Genomic DNA, 16,422 nt, shown 5'->3' on the forward strand with positions numbered 1-16,422 from the left:
GTAAGAGGTTATTCTGGTTATTTCAGAATAACCAGAGAATGTGGAGGTAGCTGTTACAGGAAGTTGGGCCTAAAGTTTTTCTTGTTTATTACTTTGTTTTTTAGTTTATTTTTTAAGGCTGAAGAAATTATCGTATGTTCGAACACTAGTGGGAAAAGTCTAGTGAAGAAGAAAACATTGATGTAGGAGAAAGAATTTCAGTATCTTAGAAAATAGGCAAGGGAGCATGGTACCTGGTGCCCCAAGTTGACATATTGGCATTAAAACAGTCCAGGACAGTTCATCTGAAGTTACAGTTGGGAAAGGCAGATTGTGAGATTGTGTGAATACGAAATACTATAGGTGAGTCCATGGAATTGTTTTTTCTTTTTTTTTTTTTTCCCCATTATTTGGATATTTTTCAGTGAAGTTGGAAGTAAGGTGGCTTAGAGGAAGGATGGTTTTGAGAGTTTCAGAAAGAGAGAAGGCATTAATCATTTAAGAACGGAAAAGTTGGGGGCGCCTGGGTGGCTCAGTGGGTTAAAGCCTCTGCCTTCAGCTCAGGTCATGATCCCAGGGTCCTGGGATCGAGCCCCACATCGGGCTCTCTGCTCAGCAGGGAGCCTGCTTCCTCCTCTCTCTCTGCCTGCCTGCCTCTCTGCCTACTTATGATCTTTATCTGTCAAATAAATAAATGAAATCTTCAAAAAAAAAAAAAAAAAAAAAGAACCAAATCTCTTTAAAAAAAAAAAGGAAAAGTAGGGGCACCTGGGTGGCTTAGTGGGTTAGACCCTCTGCCTTCGGCTCGGATCATGATCCCAGGATTCTGGGATCAAGCCCCATATCGGGCTCTCTGCTCAAGAGGGAGCCTCCTTCCCCCCCTCTCTCTGCCTTGCCTCTCTGCCTACTTGTGATCTCTCCCTCTGTCAAATAAAGAAATAAAATTAAAAAAAAAAAAAAAAAGGAAAAGCATATGGACCAAGGACATGTGTCATTTCCAGTATAGAACTGCTTGTTTTTTTGTTGTTGTTGTTTTTAAGACTTTTTCTTTATTTCTTCATGAGAGACAGAGAGAGACAGAGGCAGAGGGAAAACCAGGCTCCCCACTGAGCTGGGAGCCTGATGTGGGACTCGATCCCAGGACCTAGGATCATTACCTGAGCTGAAGGCAGACGCTTAACCAACTGAGCCACCCAGGTGTCCTGGAACTGCTAGGTTTTATAGTCAGTTTTTCTTGAGTTAATGGAATACATAAAAGTGAATTTCATCAGTGGGATGATGTTTTGCTGAGGAGTTTTCTCCCAGAAGTACTTTAATAATTGCATTTTTAAATTACATTTTTTAAAAATTTTTAATTTTTTATTAACATATAATGTATTATTAGCTCCACAGGTACAGGTCTGTGGATCATCAGGTTTACACACTTCACAGCACTCACCATAGCACATACCCTCCCCAATGTCCATAACCCAACCACCCTCTCCCCGCCCTCCCCTCAGCAACCTTCAGTTTGTTTTGTGAGATTAAGAGTCTCTTATGGGGGACGCCTGGGTGGCTCAGTTGGTTAAGCAGCTGCCTTCGGCTCAGGTCATGATCCCAGCGTCCTGGGATCGAGTCCCACATCGGGCTCCTTGCTCATCAGGGAGCCTGCTTCTCCCTCTGCCTCTGCCTGCCACTCTGTCTGCCTGTGCTCGCTCTCTCTCCCTCTCTCTCTCTGACAAATAAATAAATAAAATCTTTAAAAAAAAAAAAAAAAGAGTCTCTTACGGTTTATCTCCCTCCCGATCTCATCTTTAAAATTACATTTCTTTTTGTTCTTCAGGTGGTATCGGGCCCCTGAGTTACTCTTTGGAGCTAGAATGTATGGTGTAGGTGTGGACATGTGGGCTGTTGGCTGTATCTTAGCAGAGCTGCTTCTGAGGGTAAGTCTAGGATTGATATATACACTATGATATTGTAATAGCTATTTGTTTGTATAACTTGCATAAGAATTGCCTTCCCGTAGATAATTCTCAGAGAGGAGCACCATTCTTCTAAAAAAAGCCAACAAATAGACCAATTTAAAAAAAAAAATGCATCTTCTCCACTGCAACCTTTTTGTTAATGGGAAATGAGGAGACCTCTTATTGAGGACAATAAAGATTTTATAGATCATTTCTGTAATATCTCATATATAATAAAGCTATAATAAAGCTATAATAACTCATCAGGCTGTAATACTGTAACATCTCTGCTGTAACTAAAAGTGTTAGGATGCACTTTTGTAGTCCTGGGACTTTTCTTATTTGGGGCTGTTAAAAGTTACACTTTAGGAAATGTGTAAAACCAGCCACTACAGCTGCGCTCTCAGCAGTGTATGTAAGATTATTTTAGTTCTGTTCAAACTAAGCAGTTGTGGTGGTCCTGTAGCATTTCCCTGGACTGAAACCGTCTTGAAATAAAACATTGTCTCGCTACCCTCACTGGTGAGAAAGATGGTGCCTTAGAAACTTTGTTGAGCTATAAAGTTTAGTTTAGCCTTTCTGAATGATGAAGGCAAAGGAATAGTGGGGAATCCTTCTGAAGCTGGGAGTTTTTTCCTCCCTACTTTCCATTTTCCAACCCCTACTCTTCTCAAGTGATACGTATTTAAAGAAATGTGAACCCAGGGGCACCTGGGTGGCTCAGTGGGTTAAGCCGATGCTTTTGGCTCAGGTCATGATCTCAGGGTCCTGGGATCCAGTCTGCTCAGCAGGGAGCCTGCTTCCCTCTCTCTCTCTCTCTCTCTCTCTCTCTCTGCCTGCCTCTCTGTCTACTTGTGATCTCTGTCAAATAAATGAGTAAAATCTTTAAAAAAAAAAAAAAGAAAAAGAAATGTGAACCCAAAACACAAAAATACAGCTTTTCAGTTCCTTGAACACAGAATATAGTTTCTGTATGCCACAAAGAAAAATTGCCTTCTCAAGCATCTTGTTTAGTTTGGTGTGAGTTCTGTGCATCGTTTGGAGAAGCTCACTCCTGTGGGTGCTTGCAGAAGAAATACTAACATATTTAGATTTGAAGATGAATAGTAATCCCTGTGCTAATGATGGGTTTTGTGGATAAGCTGGCATGCCAGCTCTGCTACTCACAAAAACACAGTTTTGTCAGCTGTCAGTTCTGTCAGCTCCTCAAAACACAGTTCATTCATTACCAAGATAAAACCATAGCCCCTAATGTTATGATTTATCGTTCCATTGAGAAAGTAAGTGGAGAGAGACAGAAGTTAAGAATGAACAGGTTAGGGCGCCTGGGTGGCTCAGTGGGTTAAGCCTCTGCCTTCGGTTCAGGTCATGATCTCAGGGTCCTGGGATCGAGCCCCCTATCGGGCTCTCTGCTCAGCAGGGAGCCTGCTTCCTCCTCTCTCTCTCTGCCTGCCTCTCTTACTACTTGTGATCTCTCTCTCTGTCAAATAAATAAATAAAAATATTTAAAAAAAAAAAAAAGAATGAACACGTTAGAGGTGCGCCTTAGTGTCTCAGTTGGTTGCGTGTCCGACTCTTGATTTTGGCTCAGGTCATTATCTCAGGGTTGTGTATAGCCTTGGGATTCTCTCCCTCTTCCCCCCACTGACACAGCTATTCACACTCTCTCTCCTTAGTTCTTTTTATTTATTTTTTTTCAGATTGTATTTATTTATTTGAGAGAGACAGTATGAGCAGGGTGAGGGGCAGGAGGGAAAGGGAGAAGCAGACTCCTTGCTAAGCAAAGATCCTGATGAGGGACTTGATTCTAGGACTCTGGGATCGTGACCCGGGCTAGACACATATGTTTAACCAACTCAGCCACCCAGGTGCCCAAGTGATAATTATATCTTAAAAGATTTTTGATATGGCAGGGCAAAACTCCCCCCACCTTATAAATTATCTTGAGGGGCGCCTGGGTGGCTCAGTGGGTTAAAACCTCTGCCTTCGGCTCGGGTCGTGATCTCAGGGTCCTGGGATCGAGCCCTGCATTGGGGAGCCTGCTTCCTCTTCTCTCTCTGCCTGCCTCTCTGCCTACTTGTGATCTCCCTCTCTGTCAAATAGATAAATAAAATCTTTTAAAAAAATTTAAAAAAAAATGGGGCGCCTGGGTGGCTCAGTGGGTTAAAGCCTCTGCCTTCGGCTCAGGTCATGATCTCAGGGTCCTGGGATCGAGCCCCGCGTCGGGCTCTCTGCTGAGCAGGGAGCCTGTTTCCTCCTCTCTCTCTCTCTCTGCCTGCCTCTCTGCCTCCTTGTGATTTCTCTCTCTGTGTGTCAAATAAATAAAATCTTTAAAAAAAAAAAATTAAAAAAAAAAAAAGATCTATAAATGCCATCCTTGAAACTAGGAGATGCCCGTTAATACCATGCCAGAGTATGGAAAATGAGAAATGAAGGCTGCTTAAATTTTACAGTAAAAGATGCCAACTAGAGGCAGTTTTGGCTTGACACACAGAATCCTAAAGTTGCTTAGTTATTGAGAAGCACCTGTGATCATTGATGATAATAATGAGGTATAGGCCTAAAAACTGGAGTTGGTGGAAAAAAATTGTGTATGAATAATTAATACCATGGTCCCTCTACACATAAGCTAGGTCATTTCTGTTTGTCTAACTATACCTCCACTTTAAAACTCCACTGGAGATAGGTTTATTCTCTCAAGAAATTAAAACACAAATCTCCAGACATAGCCATCCTTAGACACCGTGGAGGATGTGGGTGAGTTGCTTTGGTGAAAACATGCAAATTACATCAAAGTCTGTATACTGAATAGTAAAACCTTCAATTTAGTTCCCTGCTCAGCTCCCAGAACCTTGGTAGCCTTTGTAATAAGCTAGTAACTTTTTTTTTTTTTAAGGTATTATTTATTTGACGTACAGAGATCACAAGTAGGCAGAGAGGCAGGCAGAGAGGGAGGAAGGCTCCCCGCTGAGCAGAGAGCCCAATGTGGGGCTCGATCCCAGAACCGTAGGATCATGACCTGAGCTGAAGGCAGAGGCTTTAACCCACTGAGCCACCCAGGCACCCAAGCTAGTAACTCTTTAACCCAGGCAAAAGATAGAGGATCCTTTACTAGAAGAACTGAATGGCCCCAGAGAATAGACCCACAGAAAACTGGCATTAAACTCCCTACCCAGTCTTTCTAGAGAAAGCCTGTGAGTTCTAATCAATGTTTTTAGTACTTTACCCTTGAATGTGAATGGTTAGTCATGATTACCACATAGTTATCAAGGAGTTCCAGATATTTAATGAAGGCTTCCAGCATGTAAGAATTATCAGGTAATTCTCCCAGGGAAGAATCATTAGATATTGGATGATGGGGTGGCTCAGTGGTTAAGCCTGCCTTCATTCAAGTCACAATCCCATGGTTGTGGAATCTAATCCTGCATCAGGCTCCTTGCTCAGTGGGGAGCCTGCTTCTCCCTCTGCCTGCTGCTCCCCCTCTCAAATAAATATAAAAAAATGATACTTGATGAGAGGATTCAGTATGGAAGACTGACAACAAAAGAAATTTGTAGGGGGATGCCTGGGTGGGTCAATTAATTGTCTGTCTTTGATGCAGGTAGAATTGAGTCCCACTCAGGCTTCCTGCTCAGTGGGGAGTCTCCTTCTCCCTCTTCCTCTACCCCCTCCCTGCTCATGCTCTTTCTCTCCCACTCACTCACTCTCAAATAAAATAAATAAAATCTTTAAAAAAAAAAAGAAAAGAAAGAAAGAAAGAAGTTAATTTGAGGAAAATAAACAGGTAGCCGAAGAAATTTAACCCTCCATCTCTACCACACCTTCAGAGGACTAAGAGAACATATTCCATCTGTAAAAAAAGAACATGATGCTCTATTACTAAAGGATCAGTCAAAGAATAAGGGAATCTTGAAAACTTTTATGTAGGATAACTAAAAGCAAACAGAGACAGTGGAAAGATTGGGAAAGTAAGCTCAAGAATTCTTTCCTCAAGTAGGACCAAAAAATTAAGCTAACAGATTGATCCAGGATTGATCCTAGAATATAAGAAAAAAGAACAAAGAAAATGTAGGATAGGGGCACCTGGGTGGCTCAGAGGGTTAAAGCTTCTGCCTTCAGCTCAGGTCATGATCCCAGGGTCCTTGGATCAAGCCCCACATTGGGCTCTCTCTGCTCAGCAAGGAGCCTGCTTCCCCCTCACTCTTCTCTGCCTGCCTCTCTGCCTACTTGTGATCTCTGTCAGATAAATAAATAAAATCTTACTAAATAAATAAATGAATGAAAATGTAGGATAGGAAATTCACCAGAAAATAGCCTAGCATTGGTGGGTGTGAACTGAAAGTGCAACAAAGACTCTGTATAGTGAATGAAAAAAGACCCATTCCAAGGCGTATTGTAAAATTTCAGAGGACCCGACTATAAGGAAAACACTTTATTTCCAAGAGAGGAAAAACAGAGAGAGCTTATTACATAGAAACCATAATGAAGGATTAGGGGGAAAGAATGGTTTCAGATCCTAAGGGCAATAGAATACATTGTGAAGGAAAATAATTTCCAACCTAGAATTTTGTGCCCATTTGTATTTTTCAGTTAGCTTTGAGAATAAATACAATTTATTACACTAAAAATTTTACATCTGCTTCCTTTCTTAGGAATTTATTTGAAGCTGTGCTCTACTATTACGTGAGAGTAAATCAAGAGAAAGATGTGGGATCCAGAGAACATGAGATTGAACACAGAAAAGGGGTGAATAGAATTCCTCATTTAATAGTGAAAGGAAGTTCTGAAGAAGCAGGTGTGCCTCAGACCTTGAGAGAAAATAGTCCATATTGAAGCAGAAGGGATGAGAGTTTCAGCAGAGGACTCTGGAGAGAAAAATGAGCCTCAGTGTACCCACAAACCAGCTTCATCAATTTTTAACACATGATCAGCTTTATTTATAATTCCCTCACACCACATTTTTAAGCCACAAATCCCAGATATCATGCCATTTTCTCTATATACTATTTCTCTAAAAGATTTTTTCTCTAGAAGAATTTTTTTTATCATAACCACAATACTGTTATCATCTGAAGAAAAGGAAGGATAAATCAGTACCCAGTCTGTGTTCAGATTTCCCACTTTTTCAGTCTTGGTAGTTTCTATGTCTCTAGGAATGCATCCATTTCTTCCAGATTGTCAAATCTGCTGGTATATAATTGCTCATAATATGTTCTTTTAATTGATTGTATTTCTTTTGTGTTGGTTGTGATCTCCTCTTTCTTTCTTCTTTCCTTTTTTTTTTTTTTTTTTTTTAAAGATTTTATTTATTTGGCAGAGATCACAAGTAGGCAGAGAGGCAGGCAGGGAGAGAAAGGGAAGCAGGCTCCCCGCCAAGCAGAGAGCCCGATGCGGGGCTCAATCCCAGGACTCAGGGATCATGACCCGAGCCAAAGATAAGAGGCCTTAATCCACTGAGCCACCCAGGCGCCCCATGATCTCCTCTTTCATTCATGATTTTATTAATTTGGTTTTCCATTTCTGCTCTGATTTCTGCTCTGATCTTTATTCTTTCTTTTTTCCTGCTGGGTTTAGGCTTTCTTTGCTGTTCTTTCTCCAGCTCCTTTAGGTGTAGGGGAAGTTGTGTATTTGAGACCTTTCTTGTTTCTTGAGAAAAGCTTATGTTGCTATATAACTTACTCTTATGACCGCCTTTGCTTTATCCTGAAGATTTTGAACAGTTGTGTTTTCATTTTCATTTGTTTCCATGAATTTTTAAATTTTTTTTAAGCTTTTATTTATTTATTTGACAAAGAGCTCACAAGTAGGCAGGCAGAGAGAGAGGGAGGGGGAAGCAGGCTCCCCGCTGACCAAGGAGCTCGATGCGGGACTCAATCCCAGGACCCTGAGATCATGACCTGAGCTGAAGGCAGAGGCTTTAACCCACTGAGCCACCCAGGAGCCCTTAAATTTTTTTTTTAATGAGTGGGTTGACCCATTCATTCTTTAGTAGGATGCTCTTTAGGCTCCATGTATTTGCGTTCTTTCCAACTTTCCTCTTGTGATTGAGTTCTAGTTTCAAGCATTGTTTTCTGAAAATATGCAGGGAGTGATCCCAATCTTTTGGTACCGGTTGAGACCTGATTTGTGACCCAGGATGTCATCTATTCTGAAGAATGTTCCATGTGCAGTAGAGAAAAAAAGTGTATTCTTTTGCTTTGGGGTGGAATGTTCTGAGAATATTTGTGTTGTCCATCTGGTCCAGTGTGTCATTTAAAGCCTTTATTTCCTTCTTGATCTTTTGCTTGGATGATCTGTCCATTTCAGTGAGGGAGGTGTTAAAGTCCCCCACTGTTACTGTGTTATTGTCAATGTGTTTCTTTGATTTTGTTATTAATTGGTTTATATAATTGGCTGCTCCCATGTCAAGGGCATAGATATTTACAGTTATTAGATCTTCTTGGACAGACCCTTTACATATGATATAGTGTCCTTCCTCATCTCTTATGATAGTCTTTGGCTTAAAATCTAATTTATCTGATATAAGGATTGTCACCCCAGCTTTCTTTTGATGTCCATTAGCATGGTAGATGGTTTTCCACCCCCTCATTTTAAATCTGGAGGTGTCTTTGGGTCTAAAATGAGTTTCTTGCAAAGAGCATATTGATGGGTCTTGTTTTTTTTTTTTAATCCATTTTGATACCCTGTGTATTTTGATTGGGGCATTTAACCCATTTACATTCAGGGTAACTATTGAAAGGTATGAATTTAGTGCCATTGTATTGCCTGTAAGGTGACTGTTACTGTATATTGTCTCTGTTTTTTTCTAGTCTATGTTACTTTTAGGTTTTCTCTTTACTTAGAGGACCCCTTTCAGTATTTCTTGTAGGGCTGGTTTGGTGTTTGCAAATTATTTTAGTTTTTATTTGTCCTGGAAGCTTTTTATCTCTCCTTCTATTTTCAGTGACAGCCCAGCTGGATATAGTATTCTTGGCTGCATCTTTTTCTCATTTAGTGCTCTGAATATATCATGCCAGTTCTTTCTGGTCTGCCAGGTCTCTGTGGATAGGTCTGCCTATCTAATGTTTTCTACCATTGTAGGTCCTCTTGTCTGAGCTGCTTTCAGGATTTACTCTTTGTATCTGACACTTGGAAGTTTTACTGTTAGACGAGGGGGTGTTGACCTGTTTTACTGATTTTGAGGAGGGTTCTCTGTGCCTGCTGGATTCTGATGCATGTTTCCTTCCCCATATTAGGAATGTTCTGTGCTATGATTTGCTCCAGTATATCTTTTTCCCCTCTCTTTCTGCTTCTCCTAGGATCCCATTATTCTAATAATTGTTTCATCTTATGGTATCACTTACCTCTTGAATTCTCCCCTCATGATTGAGTAGTTGTTCATCTCTCTTTTTCTCACCTTCTTTATTCTTCATCATTTGGTCTTCTATATCACTAATTCTTTCTTCTGCCTCAATTATCCTAGCAGTTAGAGCCTACATTTTTTTTTTTAAGATTTTATTTTATTTATTTGTCAGAGAGAGAGAGGGAGAGAGTGAGGACAGGCAGACAGAATGGCAGGCAGAGGCAGAGGGAGAAGCAGGCTCCCTGATGAGCAAGGAGCCCGATGTGGGACTCGATCCCAGGACGCTGGGATCATGACTTGAGCCGAAGGCAGCTGCTCAACCAACTGAGCCACCCAGGCGTCCCTAGAGCCTACATTTTTTATTGTACCTCATTAATAGCCTTTTTGATTTTGATTTGGTTAGATTTTAGTTCTTTTATTTCTCTAGAAAGGGATTCTCCAGCTAGTATCTTTATAATCATCATTCTGAACTCTAGTTCTGACATCGTTGTAATGTCCCTATTGATTAAGTCCCTGGTGGTCAGTACTGCCTCTTGTTTTGTTTTGTTTTGTTTTGTTTTGTTTCTTTAAGTTTTTCCGTTGTGTCATTTTGTCCAGAGAAGAGTAGATGAATGAGAGAACAAAATGGTAAAAAGGTAACAACTACTCTCAAAAAATAAACACTAAAAAATCAGAAGAGAACTGAAATGGGGGAGGAAAGAAAGGGGAAAGAACAAGAAGAATGTGATCAGGCTGGTGAACAGAGCAGAGCCACACACTAGATTTTGGCTGTATCTTGGTCTATTAAAGGAAACTGCCTCCCAAAATTTTAAGGAAAAAAACAAAAAATGTATATATATTTAAGGAAAGAAAATCATGTGTATATATATATGAAAATCTCACACACACACACACACGTACATACATACACACAAAATAAAGGTAAATATGAAAGGATGGAATATGACTGTAAAGATGAAAATTTTAAAAGATTTTTTAAAAAGAATTGATAACTTGATTGAAAAAATGAAGAAAAAGGTTAAAAAAAAAAGAATGTGATCAGGTGGGAGACTAGAACAAAGCCATATACTAGATTTAGGATATATTTTGGACTGTTAGAAGAAACTGTATCTCAAAATTTTAAATAAAGAAAAACATATATATATATGTATATATATATATATGTATATATATATATATACACACACAAAAAATAAGGTTAAATATAATGAAGAGATAGAATGACTGTAAAAATGAAAATTAAAAATTTTTAAAAAGTAATTGATATGGTAGGATGGTTAAAATGGGAAAGAGGAAAAATTAAATAAAAATAGAAAAAAAAGGGAAAATTTTAAAAATCAACTTTGAAAGACAAAAGAATCTTGGGGAAAAAGCTGTAAATTCTATGTGCTGTATTCTCCTAACACTGGAGTTTTTCAGTTCTCATTGGTCGGCAGACTTGGTCTTTACTGGATATTCTTGCTGATCTTCTAGGGTTGGGGTTGTTGCAGTGATTCTCAAATGTCTTTGCCCTAGGCAGAATTGCTCCATCTTTGCCAGGGGCTAGGCTAAATAATCTGCTCAGGTTTGCTTTTCGGTAGCTTTCATTCCCCGAAAGCTTTCTGTACAGCTGTGGAGGACAGGAATGAAAATGGCAGCCTCCCAATCTCCAACCCTGGAGGAGCCGAAAGCTCGGGCCTCCCCCTTCAGTGATCCCTCAGAGAAAAGCAGTCAATCACACCTCTCTCCCTGGTCTCCGTAGGCACTCTGTGCTTGCCCAGCCTGTGACTGAGCATTTTTATCTCTGACACACAGCCCCGTTTGGAGTTTCCAAACCCAGACGATTCCTGCAGCGCATTTCAGTGCTGCTTCTCCCTGGGAAGGAAGGGAAGTCTCCCAGGATCTGCCACTTGTTGAGTCCCTGCTCAAAGAACAGTTGCCCGACTGTACCTTGGATCCAGTTTATGGCAACAGCAAGCTGAGAGCCCACTCCTTGGCTCCATCTCTGCAGCTGGCTTCCCTGCTCCAATACTTAGGAACTCTGCCTCACTCTGGCACCCCTGGCCTTTTTGTGACCCTGAGGGTCCTGAGACCACACTGTTCCAGTAAGGATTCCATCCCCCTGCTTAGCCACTGGAGTGATGTCCCTTAGTGGAACAGACTTCTAAAACTTCTGATTTCGTGCTCTGCTGCTCTGTCATTTGCTGAGGCTCCCTCCATGGTCTGTCTTCCTGTATATCACCTTGGATTCTCTTTTTTGCATGTCTACCCTTCCAGAAAGTGGTCGCTATTCTGTTGATAGATTTGCTGCTGTTCTTTTCTTCAGTCTCTTGTTGAGTTTGTAGGTGTTCAGAATGGTTTGATAACTATCTAGCTGAATACCTGGGACTAGACAAAATTTAGGTCTCCTACTGCTCCACCATCTTGTTCCTCCCTCGATGAGGGTCCTTTTCTTCAGATTTTTTTTTTTTTAAGATTTTTATTTATTTATTTGAGAGAGCACAAGTGGTGGCGGGGAGCAAAGGGAAGGGAGGAGCAGATTCCCAGCTGCGCAGGGAGCTAAACATGGGACCTGATCCTATGACCCTGGGATCATGACCAGAGCTAAAAGGAGATGCTGAACCATTTGAGCCACCCACGCCCCCCTCTTCAGATCTCATAGTACAATTTATTTTAGTAGTCTTCAAAGTAAAAATATTAGCATGCCTAAAAATATTCATGCAGTGTTAGTATAACTTCAGGTTTCTTTTTTTGGGTACACATTTCATATACATAATAGTCTAGTGTTATACAAAGGGATTATATTAAATCTGGATCCAGTCAGAAAATAGAATCCACACATTAAAAAGGGAAGTTTAATATTAAGAATTAACTGATTATCAATTGGAATAATGAAGGATTGACTAATAAAAAGTAATGAGAGGGGATCTTGCATGGTGCATATGGTTAAGTGTTTGATTCTTGATTTCTTCTCAGGTCGTGATCTCAGGGTTATGAGATTGAGCCCCACAGTGGGCTCTGCTCAGTGCCACATCTGCTTAAGACTCTCTCTCCTCTCCCTTCCCCCTTCACGAGTTTGAGTTCTGTCTCTCTAAAATGAATAAACCAAAGAAGAAAAGGTAAAGAGACTATTTTAAAGCATATAGGAGTAGACAAAAGGATTAGCCACCCTAGGACTAATACAGAGCACCCAAGGAATAGGACCCAGGGACTGAATTCTAGACCTTGTAATGTGCAGAGTGTGGCTTACTGATGATAGAGAAGTTGCTATAGAGCTGTGTTGGCAGAACTTGCTGAAAGTCTGTCTTGCATGCAGAGGAAAGCTCTTCTTTGGGAGGTGGTTTTCTGGAGGCACTCTGCTACACAACCCTCTGTAGAGGGAAGCTGCTCTGTGCATTGGGCACTGAAGAAACTGCCCACATTTGTGGGAACCTGTTGGTAGAGAAGCTGAGAGTGCCGCAGGAGTCAGCTGGGCATACGAGCTAGAGCCAGAAAGCAAAATCTTCCTGTAGTGTTTATCAAGCAGCATCTGCTGACTGCTTTAGCTGGCAAAAGTAAAACATTTATTTATTTATTTATTTTAAAGATTTTATTTATTTGACAGACAGAGATCACAAGTAGGCAGAGAGCAGGCAGAGAGAGAGAGGGGGAAGCAGGCTCCCTGCTGAGCAGAGAGCCCGATGTGGGGCTCAATCCCAGAACCCTGGGATCATGACCTGAGCCGAAGGCAGAGGCTTTAACCCACTGAGCCACCCAGGCGCCCCAAAAGTAAAACATTTAAAGGCCCAAATCTATTTTCTTAGAAGAGGCAAAATGGATGAGCTTGGAATTGATAACTGGCAGAATTAAATGCTTTTTTGGCAGGGGTTGGTGCTGGTGGTGGTAGTAGTCGACAGTAATAGAAATGTGGGAAAGCTGGTACTTAATCTCATCTTCTCATTGAGCTGATAAATTTTTTCAAGGCCTGTAATTGTATGAAAAGTCTCTCTTCACAGAGCAAACTCTTTTTTACTCTCCTATATATTTATGAAGATGTTTGAGGATGAATTGGAAAATAATATCTATATATATAGCAAGGATTTTAATAATTTACTAGTTTCTAATTTTTAACTTATCATTTATCCTTTTAAAGTTTGCCATTATACTTCTTCAGAGAAATAGTATGCCAAGATATTATTTAAATAAGATTGTAATATAGATGTTCTGCCTGCCAGCCTTTGCTCCCGTACTTTTTTTTTTTTTTTTTTTTTTAAGATTTTTTATTTATTGGGGCGCCTGGGTGGGTCAGTGGGTTAGGGCCTCTGCCTTCAGCTCAGGTCATGGTCCCAGCGTCCTGGGATCGAGCCCCGCGTCGGGCTCTCTGCTCAGCAGGGAACCTGCCTCCTCCTCTCTCTCTCTGCCTGCCTCTCTGCCTACTTGTGATCTCTATCTGTCAAATAAATAAATAAAATATTTTAAAAAAAAAAAGATTTTTTATTTGTTTATTTGACAGACAGAGATCACAAGTAGGCAGAGAGGCAGGCAGAGACAGAGAGAGGGGTAGCAGGCTCCCCACCAAGCAGAGAGCCCAATGCGGGGCTCGATCCCAGGACCGTAGGATCATGACTGGAGCCGAAGGCAGAGGCTTAACCCACTGAGCCACCCAGGCGCTCCTGCTCCTGTACTTTACCTAGAATAATTTTCCTCCATCTTAACACTTTTCCTCCGGCTAACTCTTTCATTTTTCAACTTTCACTGGTTGGTTCTTCCTCTAGGAAACCTTCCTTGGCTTTTGTAGAGTAGGCTAGGTGCTGTTTTGTGTATGCTAGGATCCTGTGCTCTCCCTGAAAACATCATCTGGGAAATGCCCCTTTAGTTGTACTACCAGCATTCCCCACAGCCACCCCATGGGAGAGCAAGAAGTGTCGTCTTCACTTCTTCTTTTTTTTTTTTTTTTAAAGTATGTTCCATACCCAGCATGGAGCCGGGTGTGGGGCTTGAAGTCTCAACTCTGAGATCAAGACTTGAGCTGAGATCAAAAGTTGGACATTCAACTGACCGAGGAACTCAAGTGTCCTTGTCTTCTTCCCTACTTTAAATGCCTAGGGTTTAATTAATTACCACATACTTATTACATAGTGTTTATTAAAGATTTGTGGAGTGAATACAATGGGAAGCACGGTGCTCTTCATTTGATTAGCAGCAGTAGGATCTAGTGACACATCTGGTATACCTCAGACTTCATTTTTATTTTTGTTACAACTTGGTTTTTTTATGGAACTTGTAGTATTATTTGTGTATCTATTATAAACCACCTTGAAATACCTACATCTCACTCTCTTCCAGGTTCCTTTTTTGCCAGGAGATTCAGACCTTGATCAACTAACAAGAATATTTGAAACTTTGGGCACACCAACTGAAGAACAGTGGCCGGTAAGCCTTCATACATGTTCTTTGAAATTTTGTTAGGACTCTATGTTGCTGTCATGTAGGTATTACTTAAAGAAATGTATTCATTTTCTTAAGTTACTAGTAATACATACTTTGAAAAATTTATGTCAAATAGAAAGTTAAAATTGTGGTATCCTGTCCAGCCTCCTTTGTACATGTTGCCCTTTCTCCATCCCAGTAATTCCCATCCCAGGGTTAATCACTGTCAGTTTGGTAGAAAATCTTGTTGTGAGGATACATACACAAGCATATAAACATAGAGTTGCATTTTCTGTCTTTTCTTTAATAAAAATGGGATCATACCATAAAATTTTTTTGCAACCAACTTGCTTTTTTTTTTTTTTTTTTATAAGATTTTATTTATTTATTTGACCGAGAGAGACACAGCGAGAGAGGGAACACAAGCAGGCGGTAGTGGGAGGAAAAGCAGGCTTCCTGCTGAGCAGGGAGCCTGATGGGAGGCTCGATCCCCGGACCCTGGGATCATGATCTGAGCCAAAGTCAGACGCTTAACAACTGAACCACCCAGGCGCCCCCCCAACTTACTCTTTTTACTTAATATTTAGTACTGAGCTTTTTCTTTTTAACAGCTACATGATAATTCATTTTGGTGGGTATTTCATGTTTATCAACATCTTGGTGGATTTAGGGTGTATTTGTAGAAGTTTCACCAACAGTTAAGATATATCAGTACCTTGAATATTTTTAACCTGTTACATTGTCTACAAAAAAAGAAATCTTAAACCTTGGGTAAAATTTACAATAATTCGGGTGCCTGGGTGGCTCAGTGGGTTAAGCCGCTGCCTTCGGCTCGGGTCATGATCTCAGGGTCCTAGGATCGAGGCCCACGTCGGGCTCTCTGCTCAGCAGGGAGCCTGCTTCCATCTCTCTCTCTGCCTGCCTCTCTGCTTGTGATCTCGCTCTGTCAAATAAATAAATAAAATCTTTAAAAAAAAAATTTACAATAATTCAAGTTGCTAAATTTTATATATTATAGTTCAGTAAGGTAATCTCACTTGTTTATTCTTAAAGATTTTATTTATTTATTTGATAAAGAGCACAGGCAAGAGGGTAGGGCATCGGGGATAGGGACAGATTGAGAGGGAGAAGCAGACTTCCCACTGAGCAGGGAGCCTGATGAAGGACTTGATCCCAGGACCCCAAGATAATGACCTGAGCCAAAGGCAGACGCTTAACTAACTGAGCCACCCAGGCACCCTCACTTGTTTATTCTTAAAATTGTAATCCTTTAGGGGCGCCTGGGTGGCTCAGTGGGTTAAAGCCTCTGCCTTCAGCTCAGGTCATGATCCCAGAGTCCTGGGATCGAGCCCCATATTGGGCTCTCTGTTCAGCAGGGAGCCTGCTTCCTCCTCTCTCTCTCTCTCTCTGTCTGCCTCTCTGCCTAATTGTGATCTCTATCAAATAAATAAATAAAATCTTAAAAAAAAAAAATTGTAATCCTTTAGATTTTCCTTTCTCTTACAACCCTATCTCCTCTAAGAATAAATATTAGAAAAGAGAGATTTTAATCAGACTTTACCTTCTGATTGAAACTGTGGTATACAAATTTTTTCAAGCTCTGAATAGCTATAGGAATCTCAGCAGGGGTTAGAGTAACCAGCTTAACCTTGCCATAGTACCAGAATGGCTAAGTCATAGCAGCGTTCACAGTACCAGGCCTTCTCCACAAGATTACGAATAAACTGGGCCATGGTTCCAGGATGGAAAGTCCAGTGCCCAGGACAGTCA

General features: G+C 40.8%; 1 protein-coding gene across 6 annotated transcripts in view; it reads left to right on the forward strand.

The window, feature by feature from the left end:
• Positions 1-16,422, forward strand: part of CDK7 (cyclin dependent kinase 7) — a 38,484-nt gene that overhangs the window by 12,993 nt on the left and 9,069 nt on the right. For all 6 annotated transcript variants that reach the window (XM_047729156.1, XM_047729155.1, XM_047729159.1 and 3 more), the window contains 2 exons: positions 1,802-1,901; positions 14,569-14,655. In XM_047729156.1, coding sequence (XP_047585112.1) covers positions 1,802-1,901; positions 14,569-14,655 — 187 coding nt within the window. The remainder of the gene's footprint in view (positions 1-1,801; positions 1,902-14,568; positions 14,656-16,422) is intronic.

Source organism: Lutra lutra, chromosome 5 (genome assembly GCF_902655055.1).
Source record: "Lutra lutra chromosome 5, mLutLut1.2, whole genome shotgun sequence".
Classification (NCBI taxonomy): Eukaryota; Metazoa; Chordata; class Mammalia; order Carnivora; family Mustelidae; genus Lutra; species Lutra lutra.